General features: G+C 36.1%; 1 protein-coding gene across 1 annotated transcript in view; it reads left to right on the top strand.

Annotated features, from left to right (window-relative positions):
- Nucleotides 1-18,684, top strand: part of si:dkey-225n22.4 (collagen alpha-1(XXI) chain) — a 42,429-nt gene that overhangs the window by 11,841 nt on the left and 11,904 nt on the right. The window contains exons 17-19 of the mRNA XM_058765944.1: nucleotides 11,548-11,601; nucleotides 16,983-17,027; nucleotides 17,889-17,942. Of these exons, the coding sequence (XP_058621927.1) occupies nucleotides 11,548-11,601; nucleotides 16,983-17,027; nucleotides 17,889-17,942 (153 nt within the window). The remainder of the gene's footprint in view (nucleotides 1-11,547; nucleotides 11,602-16,982; nucleotides 17,028-17,888; nucleotides 17,943-18,684) is intronic.

Genomic DNA, 18,684 nt, shown 5'->3' with positions numbered 1-18,684 from the left:
TCACCTTTAAAGTTGTCCAAATGAAGTTCTTAGCAATACATATTACTAATCAAAAATGAAGTTTTTATACATTTACGGTAAGACATTTACAAAATATCTTCTTGGAACATGATCTTTACTTAATATTCTAATGATTTTTGACAAAAGAAAAATGTATAGTTTTGACCCACACAGTGTATTGTTGGCTATTGCTACAAATATACCCCAGCGACTTAAGACTGGTTTTGTGGTCCAGGGTCACATATTAGTATTTTATTTTTAATGCCCAATAAAAAAAGTGGTCTGAAAGCTATATTTTCCCCACGAAGCGGCTCAGTTGTTTTAGTGAAGGCTGTAAAATGTGCCAGAGCCGGCGTAATGCTACCAAAAACAGTGACTTAAGACTCTTTGCCTTTCTCATTATCACTCTCTGCGATCAAGTGTATAAAAGACAGAGACAGTCATTTGATCCAGTATAGAATAAAACTCGACACCTGTCCTGTTATTGTAATGAGGGGATCTGAAGCGCAGTTCAGAGAAGAGTCGCTCTCTCTGTGTGTGGGTTGACAGCTATTGCAGTAATGACTCTCTTCTGTTAATGTTAAATGTGCTGGCTTCTGTCTGCGGCCATTGAAATCATGCTGTACATCTCTACAGCATTATATGCTTTTATTTCATAATGACTGCCTTTAGTTTTTGAGTATTAAACATGACCAAAGAGCCCAAGCTCGTTACCCATCATCTGGTCTTGAGGTTCTACTTAGATGCCACTGGGATAATAAATAAAGTGCATTTGCCTTGATATAGTTTCAAGGAACATTGCACTGGTTAATAGTTTACAGGAACTAAACAGTCTGTTACAGTCATGTGTGGCTCAAAGTTTGTCTGTAATGTTATGCAATCTTGATTAAGCAAGACTAATGACCCTCTCCTGCAAATCAGACAAAGCGGCTTGAAATCATCATCATTTTGTGTAGGAAAGAGGAAAAGTATATTTGACTTTGCAGAGCCGAGCCACTGTAGAAAGAAAAAAAAAAGTGAAAAATGTTCTTCACGTGGTACCATTCAGAGGTGTATAAGTAATGAATCACTAAACCTAAACAATACGTCTGTAAAGCTGTGGAACTTTGACAAGGTCATTAATCATCTTTACCCTTTTTTTTTTTTTATTGTGTGCCAAAACATATGTGTGTCTCATGTACATTGCTATTCAAAAGCTTTTTTTATTCAGCGAGGACAAATTGATGAAAAGTGACAGGAAAGACATTTATAATGTTAAAAAGATTTCTATTTCAAATAAATCCAGAAAAATAAAATGTATTTCCACAAAAATATTGTGCAGCACGACTGTTTTCAACATTGATAATAATCAGAAATGTTTGTTGAGCAGTAAATCAGCATATTAGAATGATTTCTGAAGATCATGTGACGCTGAAGACTGCAGTAATGATGCTGAAAATACAGCTGCGCATCACAGAAATACATTACAGTTTAACTCACATAGAAATCCACTAGTTCAAATTGTAATATAATTTTCTAATTTTTACTGCATTTTTGATCAAATAAATGCAACCTTGTTGAGCATAAGTGACAAAACAATTAAAAAAATCTTACCGACCCCAAACTTTTCAACTGGTGGTCGACACATAGTTAAACTTTCCAAAACATAAAATGAATAAAGAAATAAAACAACTGTACTTCTTTAAAAAAATAAATAAAAATGTTACACAGTATGATTTAAATCACAATTTAGTGAGAAATGCAAAAAATGGAGAGAAAAAAATAAAGCTTGAACTGATCCAATGGTAGTAAAATCCCTTATCCAGGAGTCATTAAATCTTAAATATTTTGCATTTTTGAAATAATTAATCACATTAAATTAATGCTCTAAATGTGACCGTCCCAGTAATGCAAATAAAGTTTCATGGTCAGTAAGTCGACACTGAAGTGAGTCTGTGGACCGTGTTTGACTCGCTGGCAGAGACCAAAGCAATAGTTAATCAGTTCAGACATTAATCAGTCTGACTGACAGAATAAAAACTCTGCGCTGGCACAGACGCTCCAAACCTAATAGCACCTGGACTCTTGTTTGGATATCCATGAATAGAGGTATTAGACGTATACCTGCAGTTATAAATGATGCTTGAGATGTAATCGAATGGCCTGTCAGTGCTCAAATGCATGAGAACAGATGGAGGGTCAACACACAGACATCTTGTTTAATTAGAAGCAAAAAGCATTCTGTTATTGAGTTCTAAAAGCAATAATGGCTCGTGTTCATCTCGTCTAACGTGTCCTGCAATCTTAATTGACGGCTAGACCCTCGGCCAAACGCACTCCAGCTAAAATAGCTTCACGCAGAGTCTGTTTTCTGTTCAGTAACGCTGGCGTTTGTTCAGTCGCTGCTCTGAATCAGAGTAATGTCCAGCCCGCTGTCAGCTCGTGTAGATTTCATACGCACTCTATTGCTATTGCTCTATTGCTGTCAACACATTTCCACTGGGCTGACAAATTAATCTAAATATTAGTTCTGGTAGCACATGCTGGAACGGGGTGGTTACGATGATGCTGAGTGCCGTGGTTTTCATTGGGAACGCTTCAAATCGCTTGTTTATTCTCCGTGTGTAAATGTCATGTATGTTCTAAATACAGTCTAAACAGTCCACAGATATTTAACGCCAGAGCTTTACATCTCAAGGCTTTTGATTTTTGTAAACAACATTATGGAGACAATTTGGAAATTGCTTCAAATGTTTGCATGTAACGCCACAGATGTACTTTCTGACCTACACTTTACTGTAAATCCTTCTCAGTTGCGTTTAGTAGAAACTAAACACATATATCAACATATATCAAGCTTGTCTATATTTTTCCAGTCTCTTAGCATGTGCTTTACCAACAGTAAATCATATTTATCAAAAGCAAATCATCTTTGTTTTTATTCAAACTATTTTACATTCTCTTATTTTGGAACTCCTTTCTTAATTATTTCTTAGAAATATGCAACTTGCTGTTTATTAGACCATTCAAAGAAAACAAGAGTTTACTTGCAAATGTATTTTATGTACAGTCAGCATCAGATTGTGTCATTCTGGTTGAGTTAACTGCACACTGCTATAAAGTTTAATACTCCAGGCTTGCAAACAGAGGACTTCTCACTTTTTTGATTTTTAACGATTATGCTGTGGTGTAACTCTTTAAAACAAGCTCCTAACTTTAGTAGAAGAAAAAAAAGTCCCCAGATAACCCCAAACTGGGTCAAAAACCTCCTCTTTTAGGATTTCAGGACTGTTAAAAGACCACAAAAGCCTCCCCAGATCCATATAAAACTTGACGCTCGGTCTTCAGTCCCTGCGAGGGTCCTGTGCTGCGAGCCGCAGATAACCAGTCCTCTCTGCTGACTTTCATGTGGCCTTCGGGTTTTACTACTGAGGTTTTACAGTTTCAGAGCGTCTCGAGTCAGAATCAAATCACACACCGCACATATGCACACATGTAAACTAACACATGCATTTATGTGTCGTGAACGTCCCTCAAACACGCTCAGACATTATTCTGAAGGACTCATGTAAAAAATAAATAAATATATACATATAAATAAAATAGAATAAAATAATAATAGTAAATAAATAAATATTCATCTTAATCAGTACTTTTGTCTTGTTGTCTAGAAATAACATAACTTTATATCTAAACACCTTTAAAACTAATTAATTTAGCTTGTTTTTAGAAAATATGTCCTTGAATTAAGTTTATTTAATGCTAGACAGACAGACATTTCTGTCTCTCACACATGCATACCCTAGTAAAAAAAAAAAAAAAAATTATATATATATATTTAAAATACACTTATTTCATACTAGGTATAGTTCAGATCTATCAACAAATTTACTGTATCAATCAAGACTTACTGATATAAAAGTTATAATTAAATTTAAAAAGCACAATGCACTTTTCTTAATATTAAGCCTAAAATGTGTTTTAATGTCACTATTGATGAGGATATTGTATGATCTTTGAATAATATCAGTCTTTAATATATTTAAAGTGTACCTGAAGTATACTAGCAATAGTTCCACTTTAGCACAATCAGATATACTTCAGTATATCTTTAGTTGGACTTCAGCTCTACTTCCACACAATTAAAGTGCATTAAGCACAACATTAGTTGTTCCAATTTAGCAGACTTTAAGTACACCAGTTTAGTATACTAAAAGTACAATTGCAGGGTATTGTTAAGTACATAAATATGTAAATGTGTGTGTAGTATACTTAGCATGAAATAAATGTATTTCAAATACATTTAGTATATTTATGTTCACTAGGGTATATATATGTTAAAATTCAAACGTATTAAATTGACATAAATTTCCTCCTGATTCCACACACTCACACTCTCTCTCTCTCTCTCTCTCTCACACACACACACACACAAAGCAAATCAATATTTTGACTACCAAAAACTTCATAAAATAGCACTCCAGTCACATGGGCCAATTTTATGGTACATTCATAGTGAACTATACCTCAAATTTCTCTGCTGTGTTGAGTTGCATCTTTATGTCCGATGGAAAATGTGGGAGAAAGATAGTTCTGTTCAATCAAAGCCAGCGGTCCAAGGCAAGATGACTTTGAATGATTCAAATTAATATATTATTAATACAATTAATTTTAATACTTACAATTAACTTAATTAAAATATAAAAAGTACATGAAATAAAATAAAATATTATAAATCTGATTGTTTCTGTTTATCAATCAATGAATCAATCAATGCATCAATAAGAAGCAGCTTATTTAAATATTTGTATATTTCTGTATAATATATTTAATATAGTATTATTAGTGCTGTCAAACGATTGGATTAATCGCATCCAAAATTTTGTTTACATAATATATGTAAGTGTACTGTGTATATTTATTATGTATATATAAATACACACACATGAATTTATATATTTCAGAAAAATATATAGCAGCTTTGTCATAACAGAAATATGTAGTAAATATCTTTGGAGACTCATGAAAGTTGTGCTGGACAGTGGGAGACCTTTGAGTCAAAAGCCATCTAGACGTTTGGCTCATGTCATGTCGCGACTGCAGAATTGCAGACTCTCGTGTCTCGGAGGAGTCGGTTTTGATATAATTGTCCACATGCTCCCAGCGTTTCTGCACTAAACTGATTCAGACATATAATTTCAGGTGTATGATGTGCCAGAAACCTTGTTTTCCAAAACATCACTTATATTCCTGTAAATCTTTGCTGATCAGTGCTGATGTGTGGTAAAATTGGTGGGCAAAACATTGTTGGTCCCATATGACATATTAATCGAGTTATATAGATATAGATAAACTATCCAGCTCAGTTGCAGAACTTGGAAGTTGCTGGTTTTGAGCTGTATATTACTGATAAGTCATCATACGTCCATATTTTCCTCACCAGACGTTATTTAATGAAAATTAGAAAATAGATTTTATGGAGCCGAATGTATAGAAATGTTCATTTAAAGACAGTAAATTTGCTGTAGTATAATTGCAGTACGAGTCTAATGCACAGACTGACAGTCTGAACAGCCAATCAAAGCTGAGAACCAGAACTAACCAAAATCCTGTTTAAACTGAGTGCAAAAGTTACGAGAACATCGCTCTTCACAGCTGAAGCTCTTGAGCCCAGGCAATTTGTGAAATCTGCTGCATGATTCATACAGTATTAACGTCCCACACATACATGTGGACACATGCACATGCTGACAGACACGGAGCTCTTACTGTAAAACAATCCCAGCTGTACACACATATGCTTTATGCATTTGCCGCTCTAGTATAAGCACACTAACAGCGCTGAATCTGCGTGTATAGTGGAACATTTCAGCAGTAAATGCGAGAGCTATATTTGCCGTTGATTAGCCGATGGTCAGACATTTACACAAACAAACGTGTGTTCACAGAGGATCTGACACAAAAGCCAGTGCATCTCTGAAACTCTCTGTGTGGGCGTTTACTGTGAAAAATACACTTCAGAGACTTAAACAGAACTGTAGGAGATTTACTGTTTGCTGTACAGCTGTGTGTGTGTGAGAGAGAGTGAGTGTGAGTGTGTGTACCTGTTTTTCTATTCAGGTGGGGACTTAAACCTGAATACACACAGACTCATGGGGACTCGTGTCACGGTGGGGACCTAAATTGAGGTCCCCACTGGTAAACAAGCTAATAAATCACACAGAATGAAGTTTTTTGAAAATCTAAAAATGCAGTAAGTTTCCTGTAAGGGGTAGGTTTAGGTGTAGGGCAATAGAATATACGGTCTATACAGTAGAAAAAGTATTATGCCTATGGAGAGTCCCCACAAGGATACCAAACCAGACATATGTGTGTGTGTGTGTGTGTGTGTACTGGTATATATGGTTTACGAGAACACAAATGTGTATAATGACATGGGTACTACAACGTAAACATGGTTTATGAGGACATTTCCTGTGTCCCCGTAAAACAAAAGGCTTCAAAAACATACTAAACAGTGTTTTATGAAATTCAAAAATTGTCAGTAGTTTCCTGTAAGGGGTAGATTTAGGTGTAGGGCAATAGCAAATACAGTTTGTACAGTATAAAAACATTACGCCCAATCTGTATTGTTAAAAGCGCTTTTTAAATAAATAAAGGTAACTATGGAGAATCACCGTAAACCACAAATTCAAGTATGTATGTGTGTATGTCACACAGGTATGTTCTGACATTTTTTGTTGGGACTTGATTCAGATTGTAATGAGTTTGGAAAGTTTATATATTGCCTCGTCATTGATAAACCATTTGCAGAAGTTCCACAGTTGTTATTTTGATGAATAATCTTATGAAATACTTTTACCAAAGTTAATATTCTCTAATATGTTCTCCAAATAAATTAATCTTTTCAATTAAAAGTCACAGACAAGCGGAAGTCTTACAAGGATCCTGATGTCCTGACTGCAGCGTTGGCTGAAGACTTTAGCAAAAGGAACAAATAAACAAACAGGATTCCTTAAAAAGTAGAGAAAGAGCCTTTGTCCAAGGGTGATCTTCCAATTACTGAGCTGGAAAATTTGTTTTAGGATATGTTTGTCTTGTCTAGGCTTATGGACGATATTTATGGCATATACTGTCATCATTTATTATCCTACACATCATTTTGACCAGTCCTTCTGTTGAGGAACAGAAAACAAGTTTACTTAATACATTTGCAGGCCAAAGGGTTTAAAAGTGAAACGTCTGTTTTTTTGAGCCTGTAATTCTGTGTAAATCTTCATTTCGAGGCAGGACTATAGTTTCCAAGGTGGATGTGGTATGTGATAGAGATGTGATTCATGTGGGTGGACATGTGATTCATGTGGGAATAGTGCAAAAATGTTGCTAAGCAATATCATCAATGTGAAGCTCATACAGTATTTTAATTCATACAGTCTGTTTTTAGACTTTTTTTTTTATAAAATGCATCTATACAAATAACTTTATAATACAAATGAAACATAAATATTTGACTTTTTCAGTTCGTACATAATGTTTCTTTTTTTTTTATTTATTTATTTTTTTTAATATGCCCAAATTGTTGGGATTAGCATATGTCAGAGAGATTTCCATTTTTCCATCACCTACCGTCCCGGAAAACAGAACCCCAAGGCAGATGCACTCTTCCGGTTACACGCTCCCGATCAGCCCTCAGAACCTGAACCCATTCTCCCTCCAGCCCTCATTGTCAGCCCTATCCAATGGGAACTCACCAAGCACATCCATGACGCCACCCACACTGAGCCATGTCCGCAGGGAGGCCCAGAAGGGAAGACCTACGTTCCATCCTCCCAGCATTTAACCCTTCTGGGCTCAGTTCATGAAGTACCGGGCTCTGGACACCCAGGCAGCCAGCGAACCCTCTCGCTCCTTCAAGCTTGGCACTGGTGGCCCAGTATGGCCGAGGATGTCATCAGGTACGTCCGCAGCTGCTCAGTCTGTGCCATGTCTAAGTCCCCCCGCCATCTTCCAGCTGGCAAGCTGGTTCCCCTGCCTGTTCCCCAAAGACCCTGGTCACACATCGGGGTAGACTTTGTCGCAGATCTTCCTAATTCCGAGGGCCATGAGGACCTGAGGACATAGTGTCAGACCAGGGTCCCCAGTTCATCTCACGTGTATGGAAGGCATTCTTTCAGCTCCTAGGGGTAACGGTCAGCTTATCTTCTGGATACCATCCTCAGACTAACGGCCAGACTGAGCGGAATATCCAAGAGCTTGGACGTTACCTTCGGTCATACTGCTCGAACGATCAGCATAGCTGGAGCCGATTCCTCAGCACTCAGCACACATGCATCTCAAGCGTACAGTGCGGAGGCATAAATTCTGTCGGTCAGACCCCCCTCGATTCCAGCCAGGCGATCGGGTCTGGCTGTCGACCCGGGACCTCTGTCTCCGCCTGCCCTGCAATAAGCTTAGTCCCCGCTACATAGGTCCCTTTCCAATATAGAGGAAGGTCAACAAAGTCACATATCAGCTCCAACTTCCGGCCAGGTACCGAATACATCCCACTTTCCATGTCTCACACCTGAAACCGTTCTCCCCTTCCACCACAGGACACACCGAACCGGACGCACCTCCTCCCCCAGAAGTTTTGGAAGAGGCCGCAGTCTACTAGGTCCGTGACATTCTGGACTCCCAGTGATGGGGCGGCCGGCTCGAGTACCTGGTGGATTGGGAGGGATATGGACCAGAGGAAAGATCCTGGGTGACCAGGGACGATATCCTTGACCCCTTACTCTTGGAGGAATTCCATCTCAACTGCCCGAATCGTCCCTTACCCAGAGACCATGGCCGTCCCAGTCGTCGTGGTAGGGCGTCAGGAGCTGCCCCTGGGGGAGGGGGTGTCAGAGAGTCACAGTCACTTCAGTCACCGCAGGCATCAGCACCCACTTTCACAAGATCCTAATCACCTGCATTCTGATTCCCCGCATCTGCTGCAGCCAATCAAGCTCCACTATATCTGCACACTCCCTCCTCGTCCGGTCTACCGTTCACCTACCTGAACCAAGCCAGACCTATTGTACTTGCCTGTGTTTCCCTTACCTCAGACGTTCCTGTTTCTCCACCGCTCCAGCCGTTCCACGTGTTTCCTGCAAGAAAGCAAAGGACTGTTACCACAAGCTAAGCCATCTGGATCTCGTCTCATAGTGCATTATTCACCTCTCGTCACCTCCTGGTTGTCTCCTCGGTCTCCTTTAATAAATACCCTTGTTTGACCACTTACCTCTGTGTCTCCTAGCCTGTGTTGTGACAGCATCAATCAAAACATATAAAACTGTATGTTTTGTACCTGTAAATGTTACTTACTAATACCTACATAACTATGAGACCAGACCGTTTGCAGATATCTCGACATAGTAAAACACCAACCTCTTATATTTCTATTTACACCAATTATAATTACAGATTATTGCTTAATAGAGCCTTATTTTTGTGTGGTTCCTTGCACAATACTATGTTATGTGCTCAAAACACTTTTACCGTAGTGCATGATTTATAAACTAATACATTTTGATGTTTATATCACACAACCAGCTCCATACGTTTGCTTTTTTTGATGTAGTAAACTTGCTCAGTAGCACACCTGGTACAGCATTACACTTGGAATGTGAAGCAATAAAACGTAATAAAACATTGCCAAATTCATGTTCACCTGTTTCCAATAAAAATGAATGCACTTTTAGCACCACTCACTGGACATTGCATAAGCAACATAATATCATCTTGCAGAAACGTTGCACATGCATGTTTTTCTAACAAGCCTAGGCCTGACATGCATGATACATCAATAACAGAACGTCAACATTTATACATACATTTTGTCATCTAGACATTCATGCATGTGTTAAAACTGGACACACATGAGTGGGACGGACTGTGTTTATTTTTTATGTCTGAGACATCCTTTCCACAAACTGCACGCTTTGAGTGTTTGCTCACTATAGAACATGTTTTATGTAGCCAAACACACCTACAGATGTCAGGCCAGAGTCAGAGTAGTTATTGGGTCCAGCTCCACAGGCCGCCACAATCCACATTTATGTTTTCTCTAACAGACTCGCTGCTCTTCTAATGAAAGGTTTGCTTGCTTAGATGTTTTATGTGTCCTGGAAGGACAAGCTCTTCAACAACAACAAAAAAAAACAACTCTTAGTTTCTGTTTCTCTCAGCCTTTCAAAGCGCTCCACAAAGCCCAAGTGTTAGTGAGTGTTCTTGAAGCTTTCATGGAGGGCAAACATTTGTTCTTTGCTTAAGGGCAATGACTCTTGAACGGGACGCTGCCTCTTCTACACCTGTGGCTCTGATCAAAGTCTGCTCGAGTGTGACATGAAACTCCAGTGAGTTACTGTCTCCTGCTGTCTCTGAACACTGCTGGAGTTGCAGTAGTCTACACATCTACAAAGAGGAAAAAAAGCATTTTCTTCAACTGTTTCCAGCAGAAATGCCTAAATATTCTTAAGACAAGATAAATTTACATCGCCAGGATAGGACATTTAGTCTCCGTGTCTTTCTTTTTTTTCAGAGAACATATCCTTTTAAAAATGTTTTAAGAATTATTTTTTATTACTTATTTAGCATATTTTTTCTTTAAGCCTTAATGTAACACATTTAGTGAGGACTTTTTCTAAATAAATAAATACCAGTGTGCTAAGAAAAATAAACTTAATTCAATATGTATTTTCTTAAAAAAAGCCTCATCATATATCATCGTAATTAATCCTATATACGTAGTCTAATATTTTGTTCCAAATTTCCATTCATTTATAGAATAATTTTTGATAGAATATGATAGAATCTACAGAATACAGCTTGATAGAATAGTATAATTTATAGAATGCCTTTTGATAGAATATAGTTTTGATTTTTATACTGAAAATAAGACAAAAATTATAATTTTATGAAAATAAGACAATTATTTCATCCAGTGTTTGCATGATAGTGGTGTATCCTATAGTAGAACTTGTTTTCTGAAAATATGTCCTGAATTACATTTATTTTTGAAAGGGGTAAGCAACTAAATGTAATTTTAAGATGCAACATTTTCTTATTAACTTGCATGGTTTTGCTTAAGTCATGCATCTTGTTTTTAGAATGTTTTGATTTGAGATATTTTTATATAATAATTAATAATTAATAATGCAAAAAAAAAAAAAAGATCTTAAAAGGATCATGGATCTTTGAAGTGTATCCTAGTAGAACTAAAAACTAAGAAAATGGAAAAGGCAGACAAAAATCTAATTTTTCGATGTTATGGCTTCTATTCCAGCACTCCCGGCGTGTTTTGCACTGAAAGGCTGTGTTTTATGTGTCCAGTAAGAGTCGGCCCTCGGCAGCAAAACAAACACAACGCTGCTTTAATTGTCGTAGACTCCTTTCACTGAGAAAATACGCTTCTCGTTTAACTTCAAACCCTTCATGGATCATTAACTTTATTCTGAGTGTGTCTCTAAAGGGATTCTGAGTGCCACAATCTGAAAAATGTGATCTACTGGTCAACACGTGTGTTGTATTTGTTTGTTTGTTTGTTAGGGAGAGAAAGGAGATTCAGGGCTGCCAGGAGCAGATGGACTGCGAGGAGTTCCAGTGAGTCACTTCTGCTGTTCTTCCTCTTCTTTTATAATATTTAACATAAGCTGCATCTGTTAAATGTGTGTCAGATATATCTAAATGCACATCTAAAATGAGTTCAATGAACCCATCTAAACAAACCTCCTCTGCACATGTTGACTGTAAAATGTTGGACTTCTTCATAATTAGCAGTGTCAGAAATCTGACCGTCCCTTTGCAGTGGCTCCATAAAGCAAAGAAACACTAAACAGGGAAGTGTATTCTCTAAATGAGAGCATGTAGAAGCGGTCCAGCGCCGACCGCAGTGTTTACAAATCTATGGGTGTGATGAGAGCCAGCATGACAACATGAGCACCTGCTCATTTTTACTTTACACCTGCCGTCATAACAGAGCTGCTTCCACGTCAAAACATCCTGTACATATGACCAAAAAAAATGAATCTGGAGTGTCTGAGTGTTTTGACATTATGGTCAGTGTTGGGTAAGTTACATCTTACATGTAATTCAACAGTGTAATTAGATTACTGTACAAATGACTCTCTCCAAAAAGTATTTAATTACTTATGACTAATTACTTTCTAAATCCTATATCAAAGTTAATGAATAATACAAGGATAGACATGAAACAGTTATTTTAATTATTTCAAATAAATAACAGATAACTACATAAATTATTCTGGTCACACTTTAGAATAGGGTCCAGTTCTCACTGTTAACTATTAACTATGATTTTTTTGTTTTTGTTTGTTTGTTTTGCCTCAATATGCTCCTAATTACTGCTTATTAATACTTAGTAAAGTAGTGGAAGGATTTAGAATAAGGTCTTGCAGAACAAGACACTAATATCTGCTTTTTAAGTAATAATAAACAGCCAATATTCCAGTAATATTCGTGATAACAACCAACTAGTTAATAGTGAGAATTGTACACTAAAGTGTTACCAATATTCTTATTAACTCACCAAAGTATTTAAAGTGAGAAGGGTACATAAAAAGCGTGCATTTTAAGGTTATACTTTAAATTTTGATGTTAAATCCACAATTGTATTGTGTGTAAATGTTCTACAGTCTATACACAGTATTAAGTTCAATTATATAAGAAGTAACTGTAATTAAATTACAGAAAAAAAAAGAGTAATCCGTTTTTTTGCCCCCCTTTTTTCTTGCAATTGCAAGTTTATATCACAATTCTAGATTTACAGTATATCTCTCAATTCTGACTTTTTTTCTCATAATTCTGAGAACAAAAGTCAGAATTCGGAGAAATAAACTGAAATGCGAGACAAACTCAGAATTGTCTTTTTCTAGCAATTCTAAGTTTTCATCTCAGAATTCTTACTTTTTTCTTTCAGATGTGAGTTTGTACGGAGCCCTTTAAAGGACATTGTGGTGGAAAAAATTCAGGGTGGGAGGAAAAAATCATTTTCAAATGTTTTGCGTTCTCTCGCAAAACCATCTGAGTTCGGACAAACTCTTCCTGTTTACTTTGCAGCTTGCAGTGGTTACAGCTCGTGTCCCAATGGAGCGGTTCATAGAGTTTTATTTTGAACTTGCACTCAAATAAATTAATAAGTCAGTGCTTAGTTCAAGGCACGGTTTTGGGACATAATAAAACGCTTAATGTGGCTTAATGTTTTAAAACAGTGACCAAAATGGAGGACCAAATTCGATAATAATAAAAGCTGATAAAATTATTAGGCTAATATTAATAACCTTATTAATAATATTACTAAGCAGAATAGCCCAGAATATGAACGTAGCCTAAGCTTTTTCTCCCCCATAAAACGCTTAAGGTAGGCTATAATGAAAACGGTGATTTAAAAATACCAAATCCGTTGCATTCATATTCTGGGCTATTCTCCTTTATTAATAGTAATATTATTAATAAGGTTATTAATATAAACCTAACAATTTTATTAGTATTTATTATTATCGAATTTGGTCCTAATGTCACTGTTTTAATACATTTAGCCACATTAAAGCGTTTTATTATGTCCCAAAACCGTGCCTTGAACTAAGCACTGACTGTATTACTCTGAGTCCAAGTTCAAAATAAAACTCTATGAACCGCTCCATTGTGATCATACGAGCTGTAACCACTGCAAGCTGTAAAGTAATCAGGAAGAGTTTGTCCGAACTCAGATGGTTTTGCGAGGGAACGCAAAGTTTCTCGAGAGAACGCAAAACATTTGAAAAATTGTTTTCCTCCCACCCTGAATTTTTCCCACCACAATGTCCTGTAAAGGGCTCCGTAAGTTTGTCAACTTTTTGTCAACTTTTCTTCTGAGAATGAGAGATAAATTTAGAATTGCAAGAAAAAGTCAGAAATGCGAGACATAAACTCACATTTCTTTTTTCTTGCAATTCCAAGTTTACATCTCACAATTCTGAGTTTATATATTGCAATATCACAAACATTTTTATTTTTTTTTAGAACTGCAAGGTTAAATCTTGCAATTCTGACTTTTTTTCCTCAGGATTCAGAGTTTATTTCTCTCTCTTTCACAGAATATAACACAAAGTTAAATGTCACAACTGACTTTTCTCTCAGAATTGTGAGGAAGAAAATCTGAATTATATAAAAAGTTGGAATTTCATTGTTTTATTGTGTGGTTGAGACAGACATCAATGCACATGACTTCTATGGACATAATATCATAGAGTCCAGCACAGGCAAGAGCCTCTCACATTTTTATAAATTGTAAAAATGCAAATTCACATTACAGCCTCAAATGTGCGACGCTTTACATCTGCAGTCAATTAGCATTAGCTTTGTTTGCCTCCTTGATTGAGACACAAAAATGGATTTCATATTTGATCTACATCTGCGTTAAATCCATACATACAGTCAAGATGAAATAATTGCATGTTCAGGAGCTGCGTGTCAAATGCACATCCAGCCTCAGTGGAGAACAGCGACTGGCAGCAGAGCAGATAAACAAGCCTGCTTTCTTCTTAAAGTCGCCCACACACTTAATAACCAGAGTCTGAATGAAGCGCTGCTCCTGTGTCAAACGCCATGAAACAACCCTAGTAAAAAGTGTTATATTTAAAATACAAATAATTCAAATCTATTAACATATTTACTGATAGATAACTTGAGACGTACTGATATAAAAATGATAATTATATAATTATAATTACCCACCCCAAACATTTGAACGCTAGTGTAAACAATAAATAAAAGTATAATTTTTTTCCAGTTAGTCTTTTTGCTAATCTTAGTAAGATTGTGGATATTTTTCCTTTAAATAAAAGGCCTCATTTTCTTCATGCAAAATATAATTTCTTTTAATTTGATGCAGTATGACCCAGACATGTTCTTGACAGATTTTGTGAGATTCACCCGTATGGCTGCAATGTGCTTACTTTATTAATTTCTGTTTTTAAATAATGATAAATATTCTGTGCCAGTAACGATCTGGTTTGGCTGATATTTAGACACTTTTGCTTTGCACTTGAAAGCCTGGCTGTGATTTGCTAATAAGTCGTTTCCTGCTACTAATCATTACATCTCAACCGGGCAAATTAACACTTAACTCATTTTTTCGAGTCAGGTATGACACCTTTCATCTTTCATGTAATTACATTTACAATCTCGCTCTCCTTCCCGCTCTTACATTTCCGCGCCGTGTTTCCTCTCAAATTAAACCTGCGAAGGCCTCAGAAGTTTCTCGTTTTTGATGTAATTCAGCTGTTCTGAAAGAAGTGAAACGCGATCGATGGAGCCGCTCACTGTGAAATGACTCATTAACGCCAGATAATACACAGGCATCTCCATTTCAAAGCTGTGCGATATTTCACTGTAATCTCTGAGGATAGTGGAATCAAACACGGACCTGGATGTTTCTTGCACACTCCTGCATGCGTCTCTGTTTTAGGTGCTTTGCTAACCTGCGGACAGAGTCTTGTTGTTATTCAGGGTTCTGAAGATACAACAGAAGATTGATTTCTTGAATGCAAACACTCCGGCAGGTGCTGAGAGATCGGAGGTCAAGCTGCTGTAATGAGAGTGTTTTCCAGTGAAAGTCAGACGTGTTTGCAGCTCTTCATCAGGGCATCAAACAGCTGTGGGAAGTTATTATTCAGTGCGTGGCAGGAAGGAAGAGGGCGCTTGGTTCTCGCATTTCACTTTTGGAGAAAATAGTGGTACTTTTTAGGTTTTACCGTCACTCATCTGTTAAGATATTTACATTTTCAATGGACAAATGCACAAAAAGGAGTAATGTAGCATGTTTTCCAAACAGCTGATACAGTTATTGAAATGTTTCAGTTTTAATGTTGGTCATAATAAAAAAACAAAAAACCTTTAATGTAAAATATGAGGCATTTTTAGATTTTTGAGGTACTGTGTTAAAAGTGCCCTGTTTATTTATTTATTTATTTTTATTTTTGGCTAATTCCGATTATTTTCATTAGATTCTCTGTAGATATAATAATATTTTTTATAAATAATAAAGGTATATAAATTATACATTTTGCAATAATAATAGTAATAATAATACATCTTTAAAAGTAACAGCATGCTTACATTTTAAATATGAGATATTTTGGTACTTTTTAGGTAATTTATATTATTTTCAGTGGTGATTCACATTACTGTAGCAGTATTTTGATAAATAAATAAATAAATAATAAAGGTACATGAATAATATATATTTTAATAATAATAATAATAATAATAATAATTCAAGTCCCCGCATAGTCATTACTCATTACTGTAGTACAATTTTTCTGATAAATTAATTTATATAAATAATAATAACAATAATAATAATAATTTATCATGTAATTAAAATTCATTAAAATATCATGAAATATGTCATATTTTGATGTTTGTGTGGTATTAGGTAGGGTCTTGGAGTACCGGAGTAAACGTTATCAGGGTAAAAACTTCAGGAGACTTGATGTTAAATCTTTAAGAAAGAGCAGGACGTTCCTCAGTCAGATTTCTGAGGGAAATGGTGCTAACAGAGCGTTTTTTTCCCTGTTTTTTTACGTGCTTAATGTTCTTCCGTCACACGAAGTTCATCGCTGCCTCTTACTGGAGCCTCAGAGGAAGCAGATGGATGGAGGAAGTTTTTAATGGAGCTCAATTAAAGTCATTTAGCAGGCTTGAAAAACAGACAGTGGAAATGTGTGAATGTCAGAGAGTCAATTGTGTCCTTTTTCTTGGCAGGCTCTCATTTGAGCAATAGCTTTGCCAGAGCGTAGATTAATTGAGTGGCATCCTGGTAATGCTGTAATAACAGTAACCGGAGAAGAAGAACACGATGAATGATGGAATTACAGCGAGGCCTTGATCCCAGATCTGTTCCAAATACAAGGTCATTAGCTCCGCTTGTCCTGTCCAGCAGAGCCTTAGAAACTGAATCATGACTGATGTGTGCTTTACAGGGAATCAGAGGACTACCTGGAGAGGAAGGAGCGAGCGGACCGCAGGTACACACACACACACACACACACACACACACAGGTGCAAGGTTATGCATTTTACTGCTTAGAATATGTGTTTGCCAATTACTTGGTTTTTGAATATCACCTTTTTATTAAATTTTTACTGTTTTATAATATTTTTTTTAAATAAATGTATTGTATATAACTGTATATAATGTACATATATTGAATTTGGATAATAATAATAATAATAATTATTATTATTATTGATTGATTTATTTCAGCTAGCATGCTCATAACTGTCAGGTTAAGGCAAGCTGTCAAATGTGGTTTCAGTGTTATACATTTTAGAATCATTGCCAAAAAAAGATACAAAAAATAGAATAAAAAAAAATAAATAAAATAAAAATAAAATAAAATAAAATAAAATAAATAAAATAAATAAAATAAAATAAAATAAAATAAAAAAAAAAAATAAAAAAAATAAAAAGTCAAAACTTTTTATTTTTATTTTTCAGTTTCATAAATAGATGCTCTATTAAATGCTCTATAAAATGTATATACATGCAATGCATAATGTATATTAAATAAATCAATATTTATTTATTTATTTATTTATTTAAATGTACTTATGTCTCAGCAAAACATTAATGGAACCAAAATATATTTCATTCCCCCCCCCCTTTGTGACCTTGACATGTTCTTTGTGAAATTCACCCATGTCCAACCACATTTTGCCAATGTAAAATAAATGAGGTTAAACATGACTAGATATATTTCAAGGCACAATGGTTGCAGTTGTATGGCAGTAACTACCTGCCTTTAAAACACAGTCACTGCATCTTGAATTATAACACACACTGAATTACAAACCATGCTATCGATCCTGTGTTTGCTGGAGTTTAGGGTGCGAGAGGAGCACCGGGACAGAAAGGATCAGCCGGGCCAAGAGGAGCTCCGGTGAGTAAACGTCCCGCTGGAGTATCAGCTTCACCTTCTTACCCCCCATTGTGTTATAGTTAAAATAAGACACTTCAGAGAAACGGGATTGGATGGAGGCCCAGGCAGCTGTAGAGCTGCACATCAGATCAGCAGCCGCAGCCAGAGAGGAAAAAGATCAATCTGGACAGGGGTCAAACACTAACCAGCGATCGTCTGGGACTCAGTAACAGAGTAAACAATGTTAGGGTGACCTCTGATGGCCAGAGCCAAACATTCGCCTGAATCCGAGCAAACGCTGCTGCCACCTAGTGCTGGATCACATCTGCTGCGCCTCTGTCCTTAGGGCTTCTGAAGGAACATTTAAGATAAGGAATAAATATAAATAGAACAGAATACATCAGTATGGTCTCTGCTAATGCAAGACATTTGCATTCAGTGCTTCATATAATTTAAAAATAAAACTTCCAACTTCCATTGCTTTTTAAATGTATTTTTACAAACAATAAATTAATTAAATAACGAACTTTTACTGTACCTTCACGCTTCGCACTTCACACTGAAAAAAAGTTGTATGTAAAATAAGAGAAATGTATCAGAATTAAGTGAGAAAGAAAAAATATTAGTAACACTTTACCTAAAGCATTGAAATATAATGTATTATAAAATAAATTTTAATGCATTAATTATGCCTATAAATGCACCTAATAATGCACTGAATGAGCTCATGAATAATTGTAACTGCAGTTATAATACATTTGTA

Source organism: Onychostoma macrolepis, chromosome 24 (genome assembly GCF_012432095.1).
Source record: "Onychostoma macrolepis isolate SWU-2019 chromosome 24, ASM1243209v1, whole genome shotgun sequence".
NCBI lineage: Eukaryota > Metazoa > Chordata > Actinopteri > Cypriniformes > Cyprinidae > Onychostoma > Onychostoma macrolepis.
This window is presented reverse-complemented; position numbering and strand designations above follow the sequence as displayed.